The sequence below is a fragment of the Chionomys nivalis genome, chromosome 14 (assembly GCF_950005125.1).
Source record: "Chionomys nivalis chromosome 14, mChiNiv1.1, whole genome shotgun sequence".
In the NCBI taxonomy this organism is placed as follows: domain Eukaryota; kingdom Metazoa; phylum Chordata; class Mammalia; order Rodentia; family Cricetidae; genus Chionomys; species Chionomys nivalis.
In genome coordinates this window covers 16,691,853-16,717,444 of record NC_080099.1, presented here as the reverse complement: position 1 = coordinate 16,717,444, position 25,592 = coordinate 16,691,853, and the positions used below count along the sequence as shown (strand labels likewise).

The window sequence follows — 25,592 nt, the reverse complement described above, 5'->3', positions numbered from 1 at the left end:
GAGCCCACAGAGTATGACCCCTCCTTAATTCTGACGGTTACCAGTCTTCCTGCCCTGTCTTCTCTGTAGACAATCTAGATTACATTGTGGGTTCAGATTACTATTCCTCAATCGCTCAACAAAATGTAGATCACAATTGTGGTGTTCCAGTAGGTAAACTCGAGAGGTCATTATTTCAGACATTGCAGATAGACAGACAACCGGGGTTAGTAATGTTCACGTGTGGACATGCTTGTATATATGTATTGGGCGTGTTTTCATTATCTAAGTTGGGAATGGAAATAAATGGGGGTAAAAAGCATGGGAGTGCAGAGCTGTGTGTGTATGCATGTCATAGACATAATGTGCACGTGTGCACTATTCAGATTCCGTTCAGATATATCTACCATACTTTATATTTTCCCAACATCTATTCTGCTTATAGTTGTGTAGCCTTGAGTATCACATTAAATATGAGATTTGTTTAGGAGAAGATAATTACACATATACATTCACACACTCTCTCTCTCTCTCTCTCTCACACACACACACACACTCTCTCTCTCTCTCTCTCTCTCTCTCTCTTTTGAGACACAGTCTCTTAGTTTGGTCTATGCTTACTCAAACTTGCTATCCCTCTGCCTTAGTCTCCTAAGTGCAGGCTTACTGGCATGTGTCGCCATGCCAGCAATCACATATTCTTGTTAGTTGTAAACTCAGCTTGAAATTGAGGCCACCACTTATGTGTGCAGAGCTCAGATGTATATTTTCTCTGCATAGACGACTAAGTCTCTATGTTTGGATATTCTTTAGAGTTTGCTTAATGCTGAAGTTTCTTTAATCTGTCTTATTTCAGTTCATTCGGAGTTTTGGCATTTTTATTTTGATGTCCACTGTTACTTTTGCTGTTAGACTTTATTGTTTATTGAACACAAACTTATCAGGCAAAGTGATTCCTGTAGCAAACTCTGTTACTATCAGGTATCTTAAATTTTGCTGATAAATTCTATTTAAAAAATTCCCGGCTACAGAGTCGGATTTACATGGTGTGTCTTTACCTCTGGGCAGAAATGTTGTCATATATCTTCTCGTGAAAGAGAAGGACCCAAATGCTCACCTTCTCTGGCTATGGGTAGAGGAGCAGGCCTGGGTATATGGGGCCTTTAAATTCATACAGCCCTGGGTCAGTTTCTAGAGTTCCATCTGTATCGGAACATGACAACGCTCTAGGAACAGGGTGGAGAAGGGCTGATGTGGGGGCATTGGGCCAGGGTCTCACAGTGAACAACAGCCTTTACCAAAGTTCAGGGCTCCTGTGTTTGTGGGCACTATTGCTTATCAGAGGAATCAACTTGATTGTATAAAATAATTTCTTTGCAACCACTGCCCTTTAGGAATGAGTTCAGTGAATTTAAAAAAGACCCCACTTGCTGAGCAACTTAGCTCTCCCTGGTCTTGAGATGTGGTTGTTTGAAGGGTCATGGGTACCAGCTTGCCTGTCCTATGAAAAGTGACTCAGATTCGGTGGGTGTGGCAAAATCTCCATCTAGTTGCCTATCAGGCTCCTATCCACTATAACCTGTAGAGCTGTGTGTACCGATTAAATTGGTTGTCAAAACTGATGAGATTTTATTGATAAAAATAAAATAAAATGCAGGGCCGGGGAGGTGGCTCAGGGAGTCAAGTGCTGTACTAGTAGGAGAGCCCATGATCATACTCTCAGCACCAGGTGTGCCAGGACTCATCTATGCCTTGGCACGGGGGAGGGGGGAGTGGGGGGCGGAGTGACATGTGACACAGCTTGCTGCTAGGCCAGTCTACCTGAGACCGCGAGTTCTCACTTCAGTGAGAAACCCCTTTCAGAAAATAAGGTGGGAAAGAGATGGATGATCGATGACATCCCATGGTCAGCCTGCAGCCTCTACCCATACCCATATATATACAAATATATACATGCGCCAGAACCACACGTGTGCAAGCACGCATGTGCGCACATACACACACACATGCGCATGCACACACATGGCTGGGGCATGTTTCTGAGCATGACTTCACCTGCCCCAGGTTTTTTAGAAGGTTCTTCCTTGCTGGGCAGTGGTGACACCACCTTTAATCTCAGCAATCCAAAGGCAGAGGCAGAGTCAGGCGATCTCTGTAAGTTCAAGGCCAGTCTGGTATACAGAGTGTGTTTTAGGTCTGGCTCCATAGCTGCTAAGAGATCCTATCTTAAAAAACGAGAGAGAGAGAGAGAGAGAGAGAGAGAGAGAGAGAGAGAGAGAGAGAGAGAGAGAGAGAGGTCTTCCTCTTGATTGAGCTCCTAAAGCATTTGAGGATAGCTTTTCCTCACAACCCTGAGACTTTCCTTCTGTCTCAGACTGCAACAAAAACATTTTTGAACTTTCGTGCTTTGATATCTGTGTTACAAAATAATGCTTTCCTCATTCAGAATTTAAAAAAAATATATTTTATGCATATAGGTGTTTTGCCTACGTATATGCCTCTACCACATGTGTGCCCCTTGCATTGGGAGGCTGGAGAGGGCTTTGTATCCCAGGGAACTAAAGTAACAGCCACCATGGATGCTGACATCAGATACGGATCCTCTGGAGAGCAGCAAGTGCTCTTAACTACTCAACTATCTCTCTAGCTCCCAACTTTTCTTCAGTTTTACTTTTATTTTTAAAACTATTTTATGCGTATGACTATTTTTGTCTATGTGTCTATGCACTTGCGCTCCCTTAGAGACCAGCAGAGGGCATTAGATCCCCTGAAACTGTGGTTACCGATGTCTTTGTGGGCGCAAAGAACTGAACTCAGGTCCTCTGGAGAATCAGCCGGTCGTTCTGGCCACTAGGCCACCTCTCTAGCACTTTCTTCCCATTTTTATGCAGAAATTATTTCCTAAAATAAATAAATAAATAAATAAATGTAGCAAACTTACGATTACACAGGCTGTTTGTTGTAGGCCCCTCCAGGCCCCCAGTTGCTGTAGTTTTACCCATTCCTTGGAGACTCAAACTGTGAGAAAGCTGTAAGGCAGGGCAGGCAGCAGTGTGGAGGCACTGTGTATAAAGCCACGGGGAAGTCACTCATTACAAGTAAGTTGAAGGCTTCTGGGGTTGCCCTCCATCCTCGGGGTCTCTAGGGGACCCTTGTACAAATTGCTGATTCAGAAAATCATTACTTGGTGGCTCAAGTGGTGCTTTAGTGGCCTTAAGGAGTTATCTGACACACCTCCCCAAACAGCCAAGTTATCCCCGTGATTACGCTGATTAATTGCACACTCTGTGGAATTAGCCTTATTTCCAATGAAAGACTTTCCTGCATTTGGAAGATAATACGTACAAGTCACACGCTTTCGCTTGCTAACATATAAGCCTCCATGGAAGACAACGCATGAGGGGGTTGGCTTGCCTGTTGCTGTCTAGTGCCTGCGAAATAACCCAGGGCACCATTTCTCTTTGGCAGTAAGAAGGTGGTTTTGAATCTGTCTCGGGGTGGTCACTTGAAATGCGCGTGCACGGAGACCTTTTCTTCAGGCCAGGGACCTGAGAACTCCTAGGCTTTGTAAACTGAATGTAATTATTTGGAGACATGGATGTGGTCGTGTAGAGACAATGACAGCTAGAATAGTCCTCAGAGCAGGAAGTACTCGGGCCCCACCTTCTCAGACCTACACAGCTTCAGCAGAACCCTCTCTTCATTTCCGTGACTGCATCTGTATAAACACAGAATCTATATGATGAATTCCCGGACTATAGTGTGTTAAATGATCTAAGGTAAGCTACTTTCCTTAATGTTCAGTACACTGCTTTGCTACTGTAAGTGCTTTAAGGAAAATGAACTATGAGCCTTGAAGCAGAGCTGGAGAATGGACTACAGACCCCAAAACAGAGCTGGTCCCCCGAGTGAATAGTTTGGGTGAAATGTCAAACTTTTTACCTTTGTCGCATTTCATTGCGCATGGCTCTGAAAGCAGTGCCGTGCCTAAAATAGAAGAGGTGATTTAGCCATGAGAGGCTGTCCAGGCTTACTGTTTTTCGAAGGATCAGACAGACAGACATAGACAGACAGACCATTGCTGAGTACCTTAGTTTATCCTGAAGGAGTATCAGCTCTGAGAAAATGGCTGGTTTGTGGCTATCATCCCCCACCCCTACGTCGCACTACACACCTGTCTTTTCTCCTGCTTCTCGCTGTCCTCAGTTTACGAAGGAAGGAGGAAAGGATTCTTCAGTGTTGCGTAACTGGTTTATATACTGGGAGAGGTTATGATGCTTTCAGTATGGAACTTATTTGAAATTTGGCATTTTAAATGCCTTTGGGAGAAGATAGCACTGTCCAGTGTATAGACCCTGCATTCTATATTCTGCAGGAGAAACCGGCTCTCATCTCCGAGACTTTGGACATCTGACTGATAATGTCATATTCGGTTTTATAGAACTCATGCTCTCACCTGTATATGGGGTGATTAAAGTTGACTAACTTGTTAAAAACGATGTGGAGAGGTAGAAGTACTGATTTCCACGAGAGATAGAGGCCTGTTGAGTTATCGCCAAACGAAGAACTCAAATATTATACTAATTTACAGTTTTAAAAATAAGCTTTGATTGGTTGCTTGTTTGAAAACTACAAACATGGATCAATCTTACATAGTCTTGTATATCTGTTATCCCTGTACTTCTTTAAATTCGTCAGGAGTTGTATCAATACACAAAACAAAGATAGAAGCAGGGGTGTATGTTCCCGTTGGTTCAGCAAACATCCTCGTCAATGAAATATATCCTCTCTGCAAGACGAAGAGCCTTCAAGATCCAAGTTGCGTCTGTGGAGGAGGGTCATACATGGCTTGAACCAGTCTCTGTGTCCTTCCCATTAGTTTCCCATCTGACTTCTGGGGCCCATTGTAGGATTGTTCTCCCTTAGAAGACGCTTGTGAGTGATAGTGTTACCCTATGTTGTAATTATGTCTTTCCTCTCGTTCTTCTCTGTGTATTTTAATAGACAGTTATGCTCTCTACATAGAGAATGTGGATAAGCACTGTTTTTTGCCACGTTTTTGTTAATTACTTGCTTTGAGTTAACATGGAGACGGTGGCAGTTAATTGTGAGACGTCACAGGTTCTGTGTACATCATTTGTACAGCCATAAAGTATCTAGAGACCTTTTAGGAATAAAACACCATGTAAATGTAAATTATCACCGCCTATAAGACACTTTCATTAATTTCATATCAAATTCATGAGTGTTTTGAGCTCTGGGATTTCAGAGGCTTCAGTGTTGGCTTTCTTTTCCTGGAGTTAAAATACCTTCAGCATCGCAGGTAGAGAGGTGAGGATCTGAATTCTGACCCTGTTACTTAGGTCTGTATGCACTTGGTCAGTTTTCTGTGCCTCAGTTTCCCCATCTGTTAAATGGTGTTTATGTTGCCCATCTTGCCAGCTGTTTTGCTGTTTAGTTAGATACCACGCATAGAACCCTCTGGGTAGTGGCTCGTGTGGGGTGATCTCGGCTCTTCTGGCTTGGGTAGGACATGAAGAGACAGCCATGCAGATGGGAGGATTCTAAATAATCACCAGTGTGTCTTTTCATTACCCATGAAGATTCTAGTTACTGCTTAATGGACTAGCCCTTTCACTGTATTAGACCAGAAGAAGCACAAAGTAATAGGGTAAGCACAGATAGTTGGTGTTGGGACAGGAACAGAAATTTATTCTAAGTCAAGCATGTGTATGATGCGTTCCCTAGTCTGATGCAGAGGAACAAAAGGCTCATTCTTCAGTTCCCAGAACGAGGATTAGCAGGAAAATGGCCTGGCTGGTATTGTCCTATGGGATCAGATAATTTTTCATCGAGGCTTTGAAGAGGAGGCGGAGTCCCACCATGCAGGTGTTCCTGTTTCAGTGGTGGGTAAGAAAAAACATCTTCCACCTGAATTGAAGTGTTAGAGGGGCCCTTTACAAAGCAGGGGCCATACACCCCAATATGACCCAACTCTCTTGCTGACCAACCACCAGGGCATGTTCTCTATGCCTGAGCTGATCTCCAGACATCACCCCCCCCCCCAAAAAAAATGCTCTTGTCTGTCTCTGCATCTTTCCATGTGGCTTTAAGCTATTGTGTGAGCCCAGGTGCGCTAATCCACCAAAGGTGATGCTAACTACCTTTGTGAGTGGAATGGTTTCTGAGCCCAATTTTCCTCCATGCGGTATTTTCATTGCCATTCCATTTCCTTGCAGCAGGATACCATGATACGTTGAAAGGAAAATCAGATGTCTAATGACAAATAATAGATTATCGAAAGATGGAATCTGGGTTCTTGAGATATTTGCTGACTGCACTGCCCCCAAATTGCAACAACAATAACAACAACAAATTTTCCTTCTGCTTCTTGGGACAACATGATAAGAGATTATAGTCAGGGTCAGTAAAAATATTGGCCTTAAAAACCGCAAATGGTTGGTATTTTCTGCTGGGATTAGGTTTGCAAAAACAACAGAAAAAGGAAGCAAATCCTTTCTTGACTGCCATGTGGTGCCATTTTTAACAATCACATTTAAGTATAGATTTCAACCTAGGATGGGCTGGATTTGAAGAACACCCTTGTTGACTTCCTAGATCACTTACTTGCTCACTATAGACACTGACCTGTCCTAGACAAGAGGCTGTGTGTTGATCTCCTTTGTCTCCAGGATTGATTGACGGGCGCTGTGTCTGCTCATTTACAGCATTCTTCGTATTTAATTGGGGAAAGAAAAAAAAAACCACATTGTGACACAGCGTTTCATGTTCCTTGTGTACGTGTAGCCTTGCTGGAGAAGAGAAGTTGTTTAGCATGTGGACTTAGCACAGAGGCTCCTCTCAGTCGCTATCACACAGCCATCTCGACCTCCTCCATCAGGTCAGACCGTTTGCTTTCTGCACCGAGATTGTTACCAGCAGCAAAATTTAACATTTGGTCCTTTTCGGTTTAAAAAGGAATCGAATGCCCGACAAGATTGGTTTCTCATCTATATGTCACAGGCCCTCTCCCTCCCCCAATTCATGGGCCTACAACAAATGTTACGAACGGGTACTTTTAGCTTTTAAAATATGGACAACAGTACTCCATGCAGTAAAAGACTTGAGCGATTAATGCTACCCTTATGCCTCTTTTGAGTAGTTTTTGCCATGGGGCTTGGCACTGCCACCATTGTCTTTGTGCCAAAAAAATATCCGCAGCGGCTGTCGCATTCTAGTACTGGAGGGTTGTCTCGAGAACTCCGCAGTGGGCTTGCGGGGCTTGCGCATCGCCATCGCCGCTGTCTCTTTTAAATATTGGAGAAATGGAATCTTGAGCTCCTTCAGAGTGCCCATTGCGGTTGTGGGGCAGAGGGTGGGTGGTAAAGGATGGAGAGGGGAGGAAACATGCTCTGTGTGCCAGCCGGTTTATATAAGTGACAAAATTCATGCCTGACATAGAGGAAACACAGATATTTAGGGGCCTTTGTGTTTCTGAGCATGCATAGTTCCTTAAGGGTCCTACTCAGACACCTTATCAGTGAGCTTCAAAGTTCCATTATCTTTAAACAAACATTCCAGTGAATTTAAACTAGAAAATTCATATCAAAACCATGCCTAGTTTTTAGTGGGCAATTTACACGAAATGCATGATTTTTTTTTCCTTTCTGGAAACTGAGGTGCCATTTTAAAATGGCTGCTTTTTATCATTTGAAAAACGATGGCACTAAGAAAATCTGATGCTTGCGAGGTTCTGGGCTTTGTCCACAGTCCCTGATTACTTCCCTCCCAACCAGGGTTTTGGGCTCTGAGGGCAGATTTATAGCTGAATTGGGGAACAAAAAACTGCAATAAAGTTAAAGGCTCTCACTATTAGGATGAAATGTGTTTGCCCATGATCTCCGTGGCGATCCATTTGATAGTGAAAGTGGATCGTACAGATGAGACCTTCCCAAGGAGCATAATCCTTGGGAAAAAAAAATTAGTCCACCTCCGAGCCTCCCGCTGGCTGCGCTGCCTCTTTGGTACCTCGCAGACTTCGACAGAGTCCTGGACGGGTGCCCATTGATGTCATGGAAACACTCAAATTACGGGAGAATGATTCATGTCTGTGCTGTTCTCTCATCCTCCCCCACACAAACAGGAGTAGATTTTTAACCCTGACAACTTGTAATTTGCAGTGGGTTTATTTTTGTATCTGGATAAATATTTTTTAACAAGCGAAATTAAGATTAAGCAGTCTGTATCTGATATGATAGTAAAGAATGCTGGGCCCATGGAGCCAAGAGTACTTTGGGGACTCTCTAGTGCATGAATTCCTATTTTCCTCCTCCTGTGTTTGGCCTCCTCCCCTCCCTTCCTAACCCACTGCTCTTCTTTTCTGTCCTTTCTGTCTTCCTTTTCCATACCTGATTTCTCTCGTACTCTCCTGTTCTGTGTCTGCCCTTTCTATTTCATTATCCCAATAGAAGAATTGGCCCGGCTTGTGTATCTGTAGCAAGACAAATGCTGGTAGGAAAATCATTCTCTCCAGTTATGTATGGTAGAGATGAGTTCTGGAAATTGTAGCAGGTGGTAGTATCCTGTAAAAAAAAAAAAAACAGTGGAACCAAAATAGGCACTTTATCTTATACCCATATCTTAGAATCCAATATTTGGGAATTGCCAAATGAGGACATTAGATTTTCGTATTCCTACAAGGTCAAAGCACTTATTTTCAACTTTTCTTTCTGCCTTCCTGTCTGTCTTCCCATGAAGTGGTTAACCAGGACTGGTGTCCAAATCAAATATATCATGATATATTTCAAGGTTTCTTGTGTGTAAGAGCTTAGGGGAGGGCATGTGTCTTTTGATATTGCTCATGAAGGTCACACCCTTACTGATAGTGTTAGTGACGAGGAGTAGTTAGAGGTTAGGGTAGCTTCTGTGACGTACGATATCTGTGTGACCACATGTACAGTGGGCACAGGTAAATTGATCCGCCCTCCACTCCATGTCACAGGACCGACACTCTGTGTAATGGGGTCTCATTTCCCTGGAGTTAAGGCTGACATGGTCATTGATTTTCTAGTTCACGCTGGACACTATGGAAGAAGTAGTTTTCCTAAGTGTGAGTTTTGTTAAAATCAGGAGAAAAGCTAATACAGGGGTGGGGCATGGGCTTAAGATTCCGAATTTTTGTTCTCTTTGAAAATAATCCTCCATTGGATGTTTTAATATATTGACACAGACACAGGACACACTTTACACCAGAGATAAGGTTCCCAAAGACACATTCTGTGTGTGCTGTCAGGGAGTCTTATTCTGATAACATTGACATTGAACCCAAAGAGAAAATGGCTACTGTTCCTGTCAGCATTCATGTTGAGTGGAGAAGGGAAAATCTGGGGGTTGTAAACTTTACAGGATGTTGGTTCAGCACCTCAAAATAGAAGCTTTGAATTTCCCTTTGGGACAGGAGAAGAGCGTACTGCTGTCTGTAGAGCACAGTGCACCTCAAAACGCTTTTCTTGAGAGATGTGCCCTTCCGTCTTGGGTGGAGTGAGGTCCTGGACACTGGCTTGCCCCACTAGCTCCTTGTCATTTAGTATGGTTGGTTTTCTAGAGCAACCCTTTGAACATCACCAACTGAATTCAATAATACCTCTTGTAATGCGATTTCTATTAAAGTCTACACAGAGAAAGTATGCATCCTTGAGTTCTTCTGCATGTGTAGTTCAGTGACAGTAGAGATGCTCTACCTGTCCTGAGCAGGTAGATACATGTGGAGATACTTGTGGAGTATGGATTTGGGACAAGACATTCAAAAGCCTGATCCTAGGACCCGCTGTGTCTCCTGGTAGAGTCTGAACTTGGATTCAGAATAGGTGATTTTCCAAGCCCCCTTTCTCAAGTGTTCTCTCCATCATTGTGTTGATCATGATGGGATCACTCCTGCGAAAGAGTTTTTAAAAGGGAGGAGAGAGAGATGGGGGGCTTGGAATTTTGAACAGTTTCTTTGCTAGATTCACCATCTGGAGAGCCCGTGATTGATTAGCTTTGGCCTCCCCATTAAGTGTCAATATAATCAATGGGAATTACCAGACTAGGGTCATTACATAGATCATTTGCCTGCTGTGTAAATAAAAATGAAATTGTTCAAATTTTGTGAGGGAGAAAGAAAGTGAAAATAAGGAATGACAGTTTGTTTGTTAGAGAAAGTGGAGGCCACTGGAATGACAGTTTTTGGAAGTGTGGAGCAGTTTGGCTAAGAATAGGAATGAAGGATATTTTTTTCCAGTTTCTTGTCGCTGGAGTGAGAAAGTGCTATTCCCTCTCTTGCTTGCATACATTGCCAGTAGTGCCTCCTTCACGTATGTAAACATCGGGGACGGGGAGTGGATGTCTGTTACCTGCAGGGGAGGTTTTCTTTAAAGGAAGAAGCCCGATTTTTACTGTTTTATTGTTTCTCTTGGCAGGTAAAACAGAAAGGGGCTCATACTCATCTTATGGGAGAGAAAACGTGCAGGGTTGCCACCAGGTAAGTGCCCCTCTTGGTTGGGGAAGAGTTGAGAACTAACCTGGGCAATGACATTGCTGTGCAGCTCCGATTGTTGATTGTGTTTTCAATGGTGATGCTAAGGTGCCCGGAGGGTGGAGAGCCTCCCGATGACTGTCTTTACAGAACGGAGCAACTCTGGGCTTAGAACTAACAAACATCTTATTTTTAGAGCTCAGCAGACTCAAAACTCCATCCGCTGGCTTGCTTTTCATCAGCCGCTACCCCAGGTCTTGTTTGCAAACCAGCGATGTCCATGAAAGTGGGTCCATCGAAAGAGTTTATTTGCAATTAAGAACTTAACAGTTTCTCGCCCAAGAAATGTTCAGTGTGTCAGATCCAGGGTTCGGGTGGTGTTGCTCGAAATTCTAGTTTTCCTAGGGATTATATGATGTTGTGTGAAAACAGGGTAGGATTGAGAGATAAAAATGTCTGTGAAAATATGATTTGCTGTCCCTTTTTGTTTCTGCATTGTTTTTGGCCAGAAGTCAAGGCCAGCAGGCTAACAGCTAAGCCGTCACAAGGGAAGCATGCATGAGTCAGGAAAAGAAGAGTACATTAGTTAAATAATAAAATGCTAGGGTAACGCAAAGGTGTGTGTGTGTGTGTGCGTGTGCATGTGCACATGTTCACGCACCCATATGTGTATTTGTGCCCTCTGCATTGGTGTACTTTCAACTCTCTAGAGAGCCCATTTCTGAGAATACTATCTATAGGCAAAAGTGGGAACTTTTCTCTTGACAATCCCATTTCATAGTTTTTTTTCTTTTTGAATTTTAGTCTTATTACCAATCATGATGAAAATACATATTTTAATCTGTAGTTTTAAAGAACAAAACTGTTTTCCAAAGCTCTCACTGAAATTTAATAATGCCCTCTAATACCCAGAGTCTTGTACCATTCTGTTCTTCACCGAGAGAAAAAGCAGGCACTCGTTTGTTTCTGGGCAGAAAAGGGCTCCTTTGGCTTCTGAGCCTCACACTCTCCTAGTTTCTTCAATGATAAAGAAAAAAAGATACACTTGGGATTTTTTTTTAAACAACCTGTTTATTTATTCCTAAGAAATGTAAGCCCACATGTGCTTCCTTAATGTAGCTGGGCACTGAAGAAGCTATCCTTTCCGGCCACACTCGTCTATCAGGAAGGTAGAGTTCTGGGGGATTGGTTCTGGAGGGTTTTTTCTCCCCTCCCTGCTGTATACATTTGCATTTTAAAACTTGACTCCTCTGGCCCAGTTGCCAATTCAGTCAGACTCGGCATCTAAAAGATTCTCCCAGCGATGAGCTGCTCAGCGCTTGGTTGAGAACCTTGCAGGAGCGTAGCCCATGGCAGTTTGGGTGGAAAGAATCCTGCAGGAAAGAAATTTACAGCATTCCCGTGCAGCGGAAACATCTTTGGAATGTGAGTACACATGTTTGGGGCAGATAGCCTGGGCCAGCAGCCTCGCAGAGCCGGGACTCTGGTGAAGAGCTCACAATTTCTGCAGAAAAGCCGGTTCCTGTGGGTCTGGTTTCTGAGGGTCAAGGCAGAGGTCGCCAGTGTTTTGGGGAGAAGAAAGTTCACAACATCCTTCCTTTTTGCAGATGGTCATGGCACAGGTCTCTATTTTTCGCTGGTCGTTGAGAGGATAGGCTTCCTAGTCCCTGCATCCTTTCTTACTAATAAGAATTGGCATGACTCCGCACAGACATAGATTTCCTCTGCTGAGTAAGCCCGAGGCCCCTGAACTTGGGAAAGCGTCATCCAGACCGTGGGAGTCAGTGTGTGTGTGCAGTGCGAAGTCCCTTCTCCCTCCGTTTTTTGGGAATACTTCCCTCGGGTGAAACTGAACTTAATTTTTTTTTTTTTTTTTTTTGCAAACATAAGGTGAGAAGTGGAGAGGGACATGGGGGTAGCTGATGGTGATTGCCTGGAGTGTGTGAGGGCTGACATTTTGGGACCTCAACTCGTTCCTAGCCAGGAAAATTCTTTTGTATGTTGGGGATGTTGCTGCTCTTGCTTTTCTTGAGAGACCTTCAGAGTCTAGCTGGGAGTGTGGACTGCCTCCACTTTTAGTTCTGCTTCATGTGTAAGAACTGGCTGTGTGCTCAGCTTGGTCTCAGCAGTGTCCACCTCTAAACAGTGGGAGGCTTAAGGTTAGCAAAAGGGACGTGTGGAGAATTCCCAGCGTGGGGAAACAGGGCCTGGAGACGAGAATGTGTCCACAGTCTGGATTTCGGGTTTTCTGTGGAATTTGAGACGAGAGCAGACCAGTTTGTCTCTCAGTGAGTCGGTTCCTCTTGAGCCGCATTGTTCTTTGAACCCTTGTCTACTACTTGAGCTAAAACAAACCCCCCAAAGAAAGGCAGATTCCCTGTTTCTGGGGCTTGGAGTCTAAATAGCAGAGCACAGATGAAATGATTCCCCACTGTGTAACAAGGTGAGTGTCTCTCTCGGGGAGGGGAGCTTTTGTTTTCTCCTGTTTGCTAGTTAGTGAAATGCTGGACAGAAAGCCTTTAGAGGGGGTGGCCCCAGGAGCTGCAAAGCTGCCTTTTCTTATGATAACAATGCAGCCTGTGAACCCTGAGCAGTGTTCCTGGGAGCATGCTTATTCCAGTTCCAGTGGCTTCTTGCTCATTCTGCACTAACGGTGCTGGTAGCAACAGGTAGTGAACCACTGTCCTGGAGCATTTACTTATTATCGTGAGCTGTATCGGGTTACAAAAGGACGTAACTGTGCTATATCAGCATTCACTGTGTGTAAATGCATGTGTGTGTGCGTGCACGCGTGCGTGTGCATATAAGCAATGGATGTGTTTCTCTTAAGGATTTAATGTTAATGGATATAGACGTGGTTTTCTAAAAGTGAATATTTTAGCAGGAAAATAGAAAGCCATCAGGTTCTTTATTATCGGTTAATTTGGATTCATTAAAAATGAGCAATATAAATAAGTGCATCAATATACTTCCACGTGAAGTTATGAGAAATACACTCTCTCACAAAATACAGAGAAGCTAATTTACATCAAATTGGTGTACGGAAATCACACCCCAGTTTTAAATTTTTTCTTGCCAACTCACAACTTCATATTACTTTTACTGGCAGAGAAAATAAAATTTATAATGGAAAGTTTGACAGCAACACAAATGAGTGAAAAATCAACTTTTTCGCAAGTTAGCCCAACCTTAATTCTGTAAGAGCCAGCATAGAATTCCTAGTGGATCACACTGCAATAACAGAAAGAAGCGGGGACGGGGGGGGGGGGGGGTGTGACTTGCTTTTGAGGTCTTTTTTTCCTGAGCTGAACAGGATCAATTTGCAGACTTTAAAATTTTGTCAAATCTTACTAGTTTTTTATGTGAGATGAGGGCAGCAGAATTGATGATCTTGAGTGTGTATGTTTTCACCCTGAATAGAAGTTTGACAATGGTTATTACGTGTGTGTGTGTGTGTGTGTGTGTGTGTGTGTGTATGGGGGGGAGTTGATAGCAGGGAAGCTGAGCGCTACGTCCAATCCTGTGCGTGTTTCAGGAGCTGGTCTGAACTGCCTTTCTTGCTCCCCAGGTGACTGACCCTTTCAGAGAGCGCTCTGCCAAGTTATGTCCCCTTGTACTGATACGTTTTCAAAATCTGTCATTCCTACTGACCTTGATAAAGCTTTTTGACTGCTTGCCTTAATTAGATTATTCAAGGCATGGATCTATATTACATTTGACCTCCATTTCAAAGACACCGAAGATGAGCGATATGTTGAAATCTCTATTGGGCTGCACTGACAAGCCAAGTCCCTACCTCGCTCTCTCTAGCCAAGTCTTTGAGTCCCATGTAGCAGCTGCTGACGTAGAACTGCACGGATGATGTCGGATGTGTAGATATTAGAGCTGATAGAATGACTTAGAACTGTTTTTAATTAAGCCGGCAGACTGTTGTTAACTTTCCGAAGCTTTAAAGCCATCTAGGAAAGAAGTCATTTCTTTGTGTAGCTGTAGTTCCCTAAAACTAGACATGTCATTGACTCGGAGATGAATTAAATTATAGATTTAAGAATGGGGGTGTAAAAAATATTACAGCTAATGTAATTCTAAAGCTTTGGTTCTTTTTTAAGCTTTAAAAAAAATTCCCCCCAAAGTAAAAATAGGAAAAAAAATAGACCTAAGTTAAAAAGACACAGATCTCTTTTAGTTTGCCATGAGAATGACTACTTAGACTCCGTGGAGCCGAAGCCCACTTTGCTTTCTAATGGCATTTGGTGTTTGAATGCTTGTACTTGGTTCATCCTCGATCCTCTGTGCTGTTACCGAGCCAAGCTCCTATGTCCGACACCACCCCAGCCCTCTGCTTTTCCCTTGTGGCATTTCTGATCGTTTCCCATTATTATTTTCATCAGACATTGGCTAGCTGGACCCCAGAAACTCCTTGAGAGCCAAGGCCGAGCCTGCTTTAGCCTGCATTGGGTATGGTGTGCCTGACAGGTTCAAAACAGGAAGACCTTCCTTTTGTTCTCTCGGCATTGCTGCTGGCAAACATCAGAGGGAATGGAGTTTGGATAGTGATGTTGCGAACGAAGTTGTGGCATCTTTTTCTTTGCCTGTGGTAGTTAGAAAATGACATTCATGGGAAGCCTTTCCTTCTAACCTGAAATGCTCTCACAGCTTCTGTCTTCGGAGAGACACTGCACGGGTCTCTGAGCTGATGGTCTATCTGGCCTTCACTGACTTGTTGACTGTTTGTTTGTTTGTTTTCTGATATTTTTCTACATGTGTAGCTTTCAGGAAGGTGATCATAAATGTTCTGTGTTTCTGGTGGGGGTGCTATGGGAACCAAAGCTCAGTGTGCTGATCTGATCCCGTGGCTCTGTCTGAGTGAACCGTGGGGCAGGGTGTTTGCAGCAGGGGTGGCCTTGGACATCTCAGCCTCTGAGTTTGGTCTAAGTGTGCTGTCGTGACTGTCATGGAGCAGTGCTTGGCAGGCTGGTGCCTATCCTTTTGGGGAATTCTAAAAGGTATAACCCGCTTCGAAAAGACACCCAACACTCACCAAAGCAGACAACGAATCTTTTCTTTCATCATACCGATCAAAATGGATTATTGATCTTCTAGGGATGTGTTGGGAGCTGAGGAGAGAGAGAAAGGGAATCCCTTTATCCCTACCAACTTTTTCCTGTTTGTATGTTAAAAGAGACCAAGGAGTTGTGTTCGCTTTCATAGTCTTCCATGTATGCATCATGCATATATGTGTGCATGTATGTATGTATGTATGTATGTATCTACCATCTACCTATCTGTCATTACTGTCTGTCCATCTATCATCCATCCTTGTATCTGTGCTTGGCTAGTCAAGTTTGTGGCAAACTCCCAGGCTCAGTTGATCTCCACAGCATCCTGAGTAGATAGGACCTATGGACATGTCTTGCTTTTATTTTGCATCTCACCTAGGGAACATTTTTAAGAACCCAGAAAATTTGAAAAAATAGTAGGATGAACTGACATGCATCTTTCACATAGAGAGGCTAATATTTGTTATAATTTTGTACATATAGTACCTATAAACGTATATCTTCTTAAACATTATTTTTAAGTGACAGAGCTAAGATTTCTACCCTAGATTTTTCAAGATACAGCTCTTAAAAATAGGGCGCATGCATGTCTTATCTAAAATACTGTTATACCCACTGACGAAATTATCAATAATTTCTTCTTCCTGGTTCACATTCGTTGCTTCAGTTGTTTCCATGAAAATGTTCCCTATTGCATTGATGTATGGCATTTGGTTTTTGTACCACTTTATCATCTCTTTCAGATTATAGCAATCACTCTTTTTGTTTGCTTGTCTAGTGGTCGTCTCAAAGAGACCAGTGTGATTGCCTTTACAGTGTCCCCTTTTCTAGACATGTGACGTTGCTTAATCTGTTCACCGCGTGCTTGTCTCTACTCTGAGAAGCAGGTCTAAGTGTTTTCTGAGATTCAGGCTGGGCGTTTCTGGGTAGATGATCTCAGGGAAGACATAGAGTGTGCCCTCGTCATCCCACCAGGACACTGGACTAATGGCAATGTTCATTGGAGATCTGGATGACCCGACACTCCCTAGACTCTGTTGTAAAGCTCTGCTGCCTTCCGAACGGTGGCCCTTTGGAGTAGATAATTATACCTTTCTCCCAAGCCGTTCGCTGGGGAGTTTCAGTGTGTGCTGATAAAACCTATGCGAATTGCTGGATTGCCAGTGGACTTACTTTAATTAATTAATTGGCCTTTGATGTGCGTGTTTGCATTGTGTGTCTGTGCCAGTGCTCTCACGTGCGGCTACCTGTGTGGAGGCCAGAGGTCGACTCTGGTACCTTTCTCTATCTCCCTCTATGTCTTGGAGACAGGGTCCCCGCTGTTTCTGTTAGGCTAGCTGGCCGGCGAGCTACTAGGATCTGCCTGTTTGTACATCCCGCATCCCTAGGGTTACCGGTGCGCCCTGCCACACACTGTTCTGTGTGTGGGGATGGGGTGAGGGATCTAAACTCGGGTTCTCATGCTTGTGTAGCCCTTTACCCATTGAACTGCCACCCCAGCACTCAAACTGATGACTTGTCGTCAACAACAATAATAACAACCTAACGTTCGCATGTGCAGCTGACAGCCCTCCCTAGGGAAGAGCTTTCTTTCATCCCCCTCCCTTTTTTTTTTTGCCACAACTTTTGGTGTCCCATGAGGATAATGGTGTAATGTCAGCAGTCCCTGATTTTAGTATGCCCCTTGCCTGTGGGCTACGAGCTACAGTGAAGCATTTTCCCAATTTCCTATAGTCTAGTGATAAGAGATGTAGTCAGGGCTTAAGAAGCTGATCAGCAGAGTCCTGATTGCAGGAGGTAGAAGTAGCCAGTGACATATATCTTTGCAAGGGGAACACTAGTATTCTCTAGTTAAAATTTGGGCTTTTTTAATAAATCTGTTGTTTTGTTAGCTGTTAGATCAGCCTTGCAATAAGCCCTGCCATTTCTCCAAAGTCTCGTCATGTTTTTCTGTACTGGGTTATTGCTGCTAAACCACTCAGAGCTGGCTGCTAGCCGATGACCCGCTCGCTCTCGTGGGTTGCTGCCCTACCCTAGACTCTGCTCTGAGAGGAATCAGCAAGATACTGTAAATAATCCCCTCTCCGATCCATCCAGATGTGGTTGACAAATTAAACCAAAATGTGTACGATTCTGAAAGGCAGTTTGAGCCAGACACAAAGAAGGCTGGGAACTAATGTTAGGTGCCATTATAAACCTCTAGAGTGACTGTTAATTACTCCCATTTAATGGTTCTAAGAAATAGAACCCAAATACATGGAGCAGGTAGATTCCACGTCACTCTGAGTAAAGCGTCAGATGCGTTTCTAACTCTGGCACGTCTGGTTTCAGCGGCAGAACCCCTTTTCCCTGCTACCCCAGACCGTGCCTGGGGTTCTAAGTTCCGAGGTCTGCATTAGGTCTTATCTAGGAAAAATATGCTCTGTGGGTTTCATGGTCCTGAAGAAGTATGGACCATCGCTGTGTTCATGACAGAATGTCTTCACTCAGATCTGTTCAGATTGGCAGTGAGGACTAGGCCGTGTCCTGCCATCCCAACTGCCCTGCACTGAGAAAAACATATTGTGTGAATAATCTATTTAGTAACATCCTCAGTCTTAGCGTGTGCAGTTTCCTCAAAATCAACGAGGATTTCCTGTGAGAAGGCTGGGTGGAATATGCCAATTCACATTTTAGCAATGGCACAGACACTTCCTTTAAAACATACAGATCCTCTGTTGGCCTTGCTTGTCACATGGTGCTGGCAGAATAAGGTTTGCCATGACGCATTTGGATTCATAACAAATCAGGTTATTGTCCCCCAAACACCAGAACAGTGTAAGGTAAAATCCCTAAACAATAGCTTTAATGGTCTTTAGAATGTGACCCAGTCATTTCCTGACAATGCCGTTTAACCTATTTGTGCAGTATATTCAATAACAGGACATGGGTTAAGAATAAGGGTTGTCTTGCACAGTTCAGGAAGAGTATATACAAAGCCATCAAATGTGTTTTGAGATGATATATGACTACCAAAGTTAGACATTTAGTATCCAGATTATAAATTCATGAAAATTTAGGATTAATTTCATTTCTCTTATTAAGAGTATTGGGAGCTTTTGATAATTATTAAAAATTCAGACTCTAATTGTTCCTTTTGTATTTCTATTATGTATAGAGAAAGGAAAATCGCTCAGTATTTTTTGGTGTTTTTGTTTTTTGTTTTTTGTTTTTTATAAATACGATTCAGAATCAGGATAACCTTCAAAAGTGATGTTCTCATGTCTAAACTCGGGTGCAACATCATTCCATAATTAAGGAAATGTTTACTTAAACTCCTTAAAGTGAACCTCAAGACTACAGTGTCCATAATACCAGAAGATGCAAATTAACTCCCTCACCCAAAAAAAATCCTTTAGAAAGTTACCGAGTTTGCTGCTGGGACTCATTGCAGTTACCTGCCTAGACTTGACACGCTTCTTCATTTGGGCAGTTTTTGTTCATTTTTCACGTGTGTGTGGATTTGGTTCTGTGGGCTCACTCATCGAAGGATTATCTGTTGCAAGTAGATTATAGTACAGCAGCAGCCCAGTGGAAAGGCCGCTCAGCTGGGTTTGCTCCCACCTTGCTGTTATGCAAATAGTGCTTTTGTCAGAGCATGGCACTGATCGTGTCAGACTGTCTTTGTATTTAATAAAGGGAGAAGTCACATTTTGAGGGGATTGAGTTTTGAAAATGGCGTTTCATCAGATCTCCTTGAATGGGATCAGTCATGGTATCTAGTGACCATCCTCCCAATCCCCTCATTTCTACTGCCCACCTCAATTCAGAAGACCTCTTTTAGTGAGAGGATTTTTGTGACTTATTTTTGTGTAATATATCCTCTTATTTCCAGCCCACCATAAAGCCATGCTTATGTGGGACAACAGAGAGTCAATGTGACAGCATAACTGAGGAGTGACGGCGTGGATGTTTCCCAGCAGTGACCATCCCCAGAGTGCTATATGCGGGGGTCTCGTATGTTGAGGTTTGACTGTGCTTGCATGCAAAATAATCCAGGCTTATTTGTACCACCATAACGAACAGCAGGCCACTGAATCTTTTCAGTTTTATTGGTATTATATACAGTGAGTTATTAAATTTCATCTCTGTAATACACCTGCAGTGAAAGAAGCAGACATTGCTTCACTTAAAGAACACGTTGTGTGTGGCATGATGCCCATCCCTATCACACACCCCCAGCAGCTGCTTACAGACTGGAAGATCCATTGTATATATTCCCTCGAGTCCACCTCTAATAATCGAGACACATCTGCCATAGCAGTATTATAGGCATATGTAGTTTTATTGAAAACTATACCTGTAAAAAATTAAATAACTCCTACCTCAATTAAATTGGCAAGCTACCTTTTGTAAAGATCATATTGCAGACCCCCAGAGACCCAGGGAGTTCATTTTCTACTTATATTACAAATCACCAAGTATGTTATTTTTCTTTAGCTGGGGAGCTGGTATTTCTCGGGTTTTGATGATAAGATACTTGATATCTTCTCAATTTTGTTTAACTTTCCCACTCGTCTCAACTTAAAAAACAAGAATCAGAAGTAAGGAATATGAAGAAAATATTGAGATTTCCCAGGATAAACAAAGGCACAAGGAAAGGCTGTCGTGTCCCTCTTTAAGTGGGCATGTGAGTTATCAGCCAGGATCCCACTCATCATTCATCTTAGGGATCCTTGAGACTGCTTGCAGCAGTAATTCTCACCCAACCTTCCTATGCTGTGATCACCCTTTTTATGTGCATTTGTGCCTTTATGTGCATTATGTGCATTTATGTGTTTTGCCTGCATGTATGTATGTGTTGGGTCCCATGGAAGAGCAGTCAGTGCTCTTAACCACTGAACCAACTCTCCAACCCTGCTGCGACCTTTAGTACAGTTCTTCATGTTGTCATGACTCCCCCCACCATAAAGTTGTTTTCATTGTTACTTCATAACTGTAATTTTGCTACTGTTATGAATTGTAACACAGATACAATTAGGGTCTTAGGTGACCCCTGTGAAAAGGTCATTTGGTCAATAAAGGGGCAGCAAGCCACTGGTTGAAAACCACTGGTCTATAAGCAGCTTAGAGATCTGTGAGGTCTTCACAACATAGCAGGACATAATCTGATGATCAAATGAGTTAGGTGGTCAACCAAGCATATGCAGGAGATTCCTATTGAACTACATTTTTGCGATCTGTGAGATCATCACAGAAGAGGCAGGATGTTATCTGGCACTCAGATGTGTTGGTTGGCCATACCAAGCCTACGCATGTGTATTAAATGTCTTGCATTAACATTGTGTGTGTGTGTATGTGTGTGTGTGTAAAATGATAACGAATGTCTACAATTTAATTTTTGTACAAAGGAGGAACACTTAGTGACACTTTTTTTTTGGCTGCTTGGTTCTTCATGGCCCACTGAATGACCACCACACCAATGCAGGGACAGTACTAATTGGACTCGGTGGGTAAAAAAATAAATCTAAAAAAAAGGAGACGGTGTTGGGGTAGCGGTGTGAGAGCGGAGGGCTGAGGGCTGCATATGACAAAGACACACTGTATCCGGATATAACAATTTCAGAAAATGAACAACAACAAAAAAAACCCAGATTATATGCAGCAGTGTGATTGGCAATCAGTATGGTTGTTATTAGAGGGTAGAGGCCATGCCTTGCTTCCTTTGTATAAGATTTTTGTTTATTTGTTTGGTTGGGGTTTTTTTTTTAACTGTCTCAGAGAAATCTAGAAAACTTTAGAATAAATTTGGATGAGTTATTTTGATATATTGCACTAAAGAGCAGAACAAAAAGAAATATTTATTGATAAAAACCCACATGCCTTACTTTTGCCTACTCATCTCTGAGTATGTGGAGTGTCTGTCCAGGTCTTCACGTCAGCAGATCTTTCCAATATTATAGTGAGGTAATCAATAAGAAAAGTTTATAAATTTGCCTCAGACTAGCACAGAAAATGGCATCCAAAGACAAGATTCCAACCACACAGGAAAAATGTATACTCTAAAAGAACAGTGGGAGCGTTCTGCAGAGCAGTTTCGTAACAGAAACGTTTCTGTGCTGCTGGTAAGGACGCTAAGCGAATGGACTGTTGAAACGAGAGGCGCTCTCTCTCCCCAGAGAGCACAGACTTAGGTAGGAGCTTCTTCACCACAATGAGAACGTAGATGCTTTCCAAGAGCAATAGGACAGAAGGTAGAAAATCAAATATCGATAACCAGCCACGAATTTACATAGCTGCACATTTAAATGATTTTCTTTTCCAGTAGGAAGACTGGTAAAAAAGATTCTTCATTTGGTTCCGGTGGGATGACCTGATCCTGTGAGATTTGGGTGCAATCTTCGTTCTCTTCAGGGATGCAGGATTTTATAGCAATTAAAGCTAGAACCATTGCTCTAGTTGATGCCAAAACTTCCTAGAGTTAGAATTTAAGATCTTGTACTTCAGTGTCTTGAAAAAGTTTTCCTTCCTTCCTTCCTCCCTCCCTCCTTCCCTTCCTTCCTTCTTCAGTGAAGATGCATTATTAATTTTATTTTTTTATTTATTCATTTTTAAATATTTTTATGGTTTATTTAACTTTATTTTATGTGCATTGGTATGAAGGTGTCAGATCCTCTGCAACTGTAACTTCAGACAGTTGTGAGCTGCCATATAGGTGCTGGGAATTGAACCTGGGTTCTCTGAAAGAGCAGTCAGTGCTCTTAACCACTGAGCCATCTCTCCAGCCCCGCATTATTAATTTTAAACCAGCTTTTCAAACACAACTGATAGGCTCTGTGGGCAGCGTGTCTTAACTCAGGCCAGAGCATTTTTTGAAGTCCTATGCACTGTGTTCTATGCATGGCTGTGATGTCCTCCTATAAAAATGTCTAATACCATTTCTTTGAGCTGTGAAGTCTGCTCTGGTAAGCTCTGTAACGGAAACTGTCGTGTGCAGGCAGAGTAAGTGTTAGGGCATGACCTCACTGGTGGTAAAAGATTTGCTATAGACCTTCACCTGTGGCAAAGTAGAATGTCAAAAGCTGCCACCCTTGTGAGATCGTCTCTCAAGGAGTCTTTTGGTATTTCTGCCATTTAATCGTTTCAGCCGAGAAGTCACTGATGTAGACTTGTGCCTTCAGGCCTCTCCAGCAGATGCCAAGCGAGTCTCGTCTGAGTTTGTTTTAAGGACAAGACATTTGGAAGCGCTTTGACAATGGAGTCAGTATAGCCATTGGGAAGGGGGTTCTTTATGTGGAGGAGTGATTATTCTGTTATTTATTTCTCGAGACCTTGTGTTATACTTCAGCAGATAGCACACACATTCTGATTCTTGAACTCTAGACTCTGACGTCATCACAAAGCTTATTTGCTTTGTGTTCTAACTACTCTCTAAAACTCCACTGCTTCTCAGAAGCACGTAGATGCCAAGGCTGGGAGGCTCCTCTGGAGTTGCAGTCCGATATTTTGCTTTGTCATTGGATGTACACGGTTTTACTTTTAATATAGATGATCACAGGTATACTTTGATAAGAAAACCACATATAGAATCTTAGCTTTCAATCAGAACTTTCTGGAACATTTGACAGCAATATGCTTGAGTAAACTTCCAGTTTTGGATACTTCCTTCTGAATATTTAAGGCTTGAGTGTTTGTGTGTCTAAGGCCGAACCCATCATCCAGTCACTTACTGCAGTACTCTTATGTTTAGAGCTTACATCATGTCTGTGCTTGATTTGAACCTCTTTAGAAGGTGAACGTAAAATGCATGCATATCACCAGAAAAGTAGATCATCCACTGAGGGTATTAAATTTCAATTCCATTGTGTTTCCCCTTGGAACTGATCCACCTGTATCCACTGGCTTAGTCACCTTCTACCTCCACCCCACCCCCATCCGTGACCAGTTATTCCCCCTCGTATGCAGAAGTCCTCAGTTTACAGATCAGGTCATTTCTGCTTCCAGGGCCTCTGATGCTCCTTTGCACCCCCACCCCGCTGCTGCCTCCTTGTAGCTGGCCTCCCCTCCATTCAGCATGCCATTTCTCTGAGCTTTCCAGTGGCTACTGGCTTTGCTCAGCTTTCCTCTGTGGCCTCAGAGTCCTAGGTCTAGTGGCTGTGACAGGGTTTTGGTCACCCAGATACTTTCCCGCCTACTGGCCTAGTCCGTAAGCACCACTCACTGTCTAGTTCTGCGGCATCCATGCTGCTCCGTGCGCTGTGCGATCTCCCTCTCTTTCCCAAGGCCCTTCATCCTCTAAGATGACTTTCATCTCACCTCCTGATGTTCTCCTCTTATCCCTTCAATCAGATACACTCAAATCCTTAGTTCAGATTTCCACCCAGCCATTGTTTTCTCGGGCTCTAGAGCCATGCTAGAATGAGACGCCATGCTTCTGTGTCTGGTTTCCTATCAGCCAGAGGCCAGCCACCTCTGTCGCAGTGCCTGACTGAGTGCATGGAAGAGCGAATGAATGCCTGAGCCAACAGCGGTACTGACTGCATGCACGTGCATGCTCCATATTGAAATACTTTGGTTAGTTACATCATTAACCCTTTAAGATAAGAACTGCCTGTGATTTCATTATTGATACAAGAACCAAGACTCAGAGAGCCTTTCACCATTAATAATAATCAGAGATGGAACTGTCAGTACCCTAGATTAGCTGTCTACTCTATTACTTCTTAGATAAATTTGGGAAAACTTTTCAAAGATATCTTTCTTTCCCCAATTCTCCTCCTGCTCTACTTTGTTTTCTTTCATTTTGGTTTAGTTTTTTGAGAAAGGGTTCCACTGTGTAGCCCTGGCTGTCCTAGAACTCACTATATAAACCAGGCTGGCCTCAAACTCGCAGAGGTCCACCTGCCTCTGCCTCTGCCTCCTGAGTGCTGGGATTAAAGGTGTTTGCCACCACTGTAGCTGGGGCCAAAGATGTCTTCCTTTAGAGGTTCCAGCTCTCCTTTTGCCAGCAGCATCCTTGAACACATGTATCGTACTGCCACTCTGCGACCTCTCTCTGCCATTGATGAGACAGAGGATCCCTAAGAAGTGTCTGAGGCTTAGCCATCTAAATAGCCAATGCAGGTCTCTAGAACAGGAAGAGCGCACAGCTTTCTAGTCTTTCTCATAGGCACAAATTGAAATAACAGGGCACATGGTCCCAGTGCTGCCACCTCTCCATGGTTTTGACTTCCTGATGAATCTCTGGAAGCACTGAAGGGCGCCACAGTCCTCTTGAAAGTGGAAACGTTCTTGAGGCTGAAGGTAGAAACCCAGTACTAGCTGCATCTTGTCTCTCAGGCTTTTCACTTTGTGATTTTCCTTGTTGATAGGAGATGAGGAGACCAGAGAAGGGAGGGGTGAGTTGCAGAGACCATGATTTGCCTCTTCAGGTTCCTTCTCTTATGTTTGTGATCTTGAAGTGAGGCATGAAGAAGCTAACGATGATGACAAATCTAGCCTCGGTTCTTTTTTCCCCTTTTGGTTTCAGTTATGAAGTTCTTGAACATAGAATACTAGTCAGAAGAGACATAAATAGCTATAGCTAGTGGTGAAACCCACTTTTTAGCAAATCTAGAATACAAAGCCCAGACAAGTTAGATTTGCTTGACGATATACAAGACATCTCACCAATATTGACCACATAAGACAGAATTTCAATAGCATCATGTGTGCTTCCTAGATGGGCGGGCTCTCTGTCGTCTAAGAGCAGAGGGCCATCTAGGCTAAGGAGTCATAACCAGTGGCAGCTGGAAATGCAGCCTGAAGAAATTCTTAGATGAGTGTTCCTTTGTTCAGCTACCACTGAATTGCTCTGTCACAGAGCCAGAGGGTGTCGTTTGCTTGTAAATACTGAGTTTTTGAAATGTCACTGTAACACTGGAAAAATGTTGTCTCAGAAGGTTGCCAAAGTGACAGAATCCCGACATTGTAAATACCAGCCAACACAAGTGCTCATAAATGACAGGAATAAAATATACTTGACTAAATCCATAATAATCGCTGATAACACTGTTTACCCC

At 43.1% G+C, this 25,592-nt stretch overlaps 1 protein-coding gene across 13 annotated transcripts in view; it reads left to right on the top strand.

Annotated features, from left to right (window-relative positions):
- The window catches only part of Tcf4 (transcription factor 4), a 346,529-nt gene that overhangs the window by 168,405 nt on the left and 152,532 nt on the right, over positions 1-25,592 (top strand). For 7 of the 13 annotated variants that reach the window (XM_057789126.1, XM_057789130.1, XM_057789127.1 and 4 more), the window contains one exon: positions 10,437-10,498. In XM_057789126.1, the coding sequence (XP_057645109.1) occupies positions 10,437-10,498 (62 nt within the window). Of the gene's footprint in view, positions 1-10,222; positions 10,332-10,436; positions 10,499-11,791; positions 11,918-12,694; positions 12,936-25,592 lie in introns of those variants that run through there. The other 6 variants (XM_057789134.1, XM_057789133.1, XM_057789132.1 and 3 more) reach the window with 4 other exon arrangements.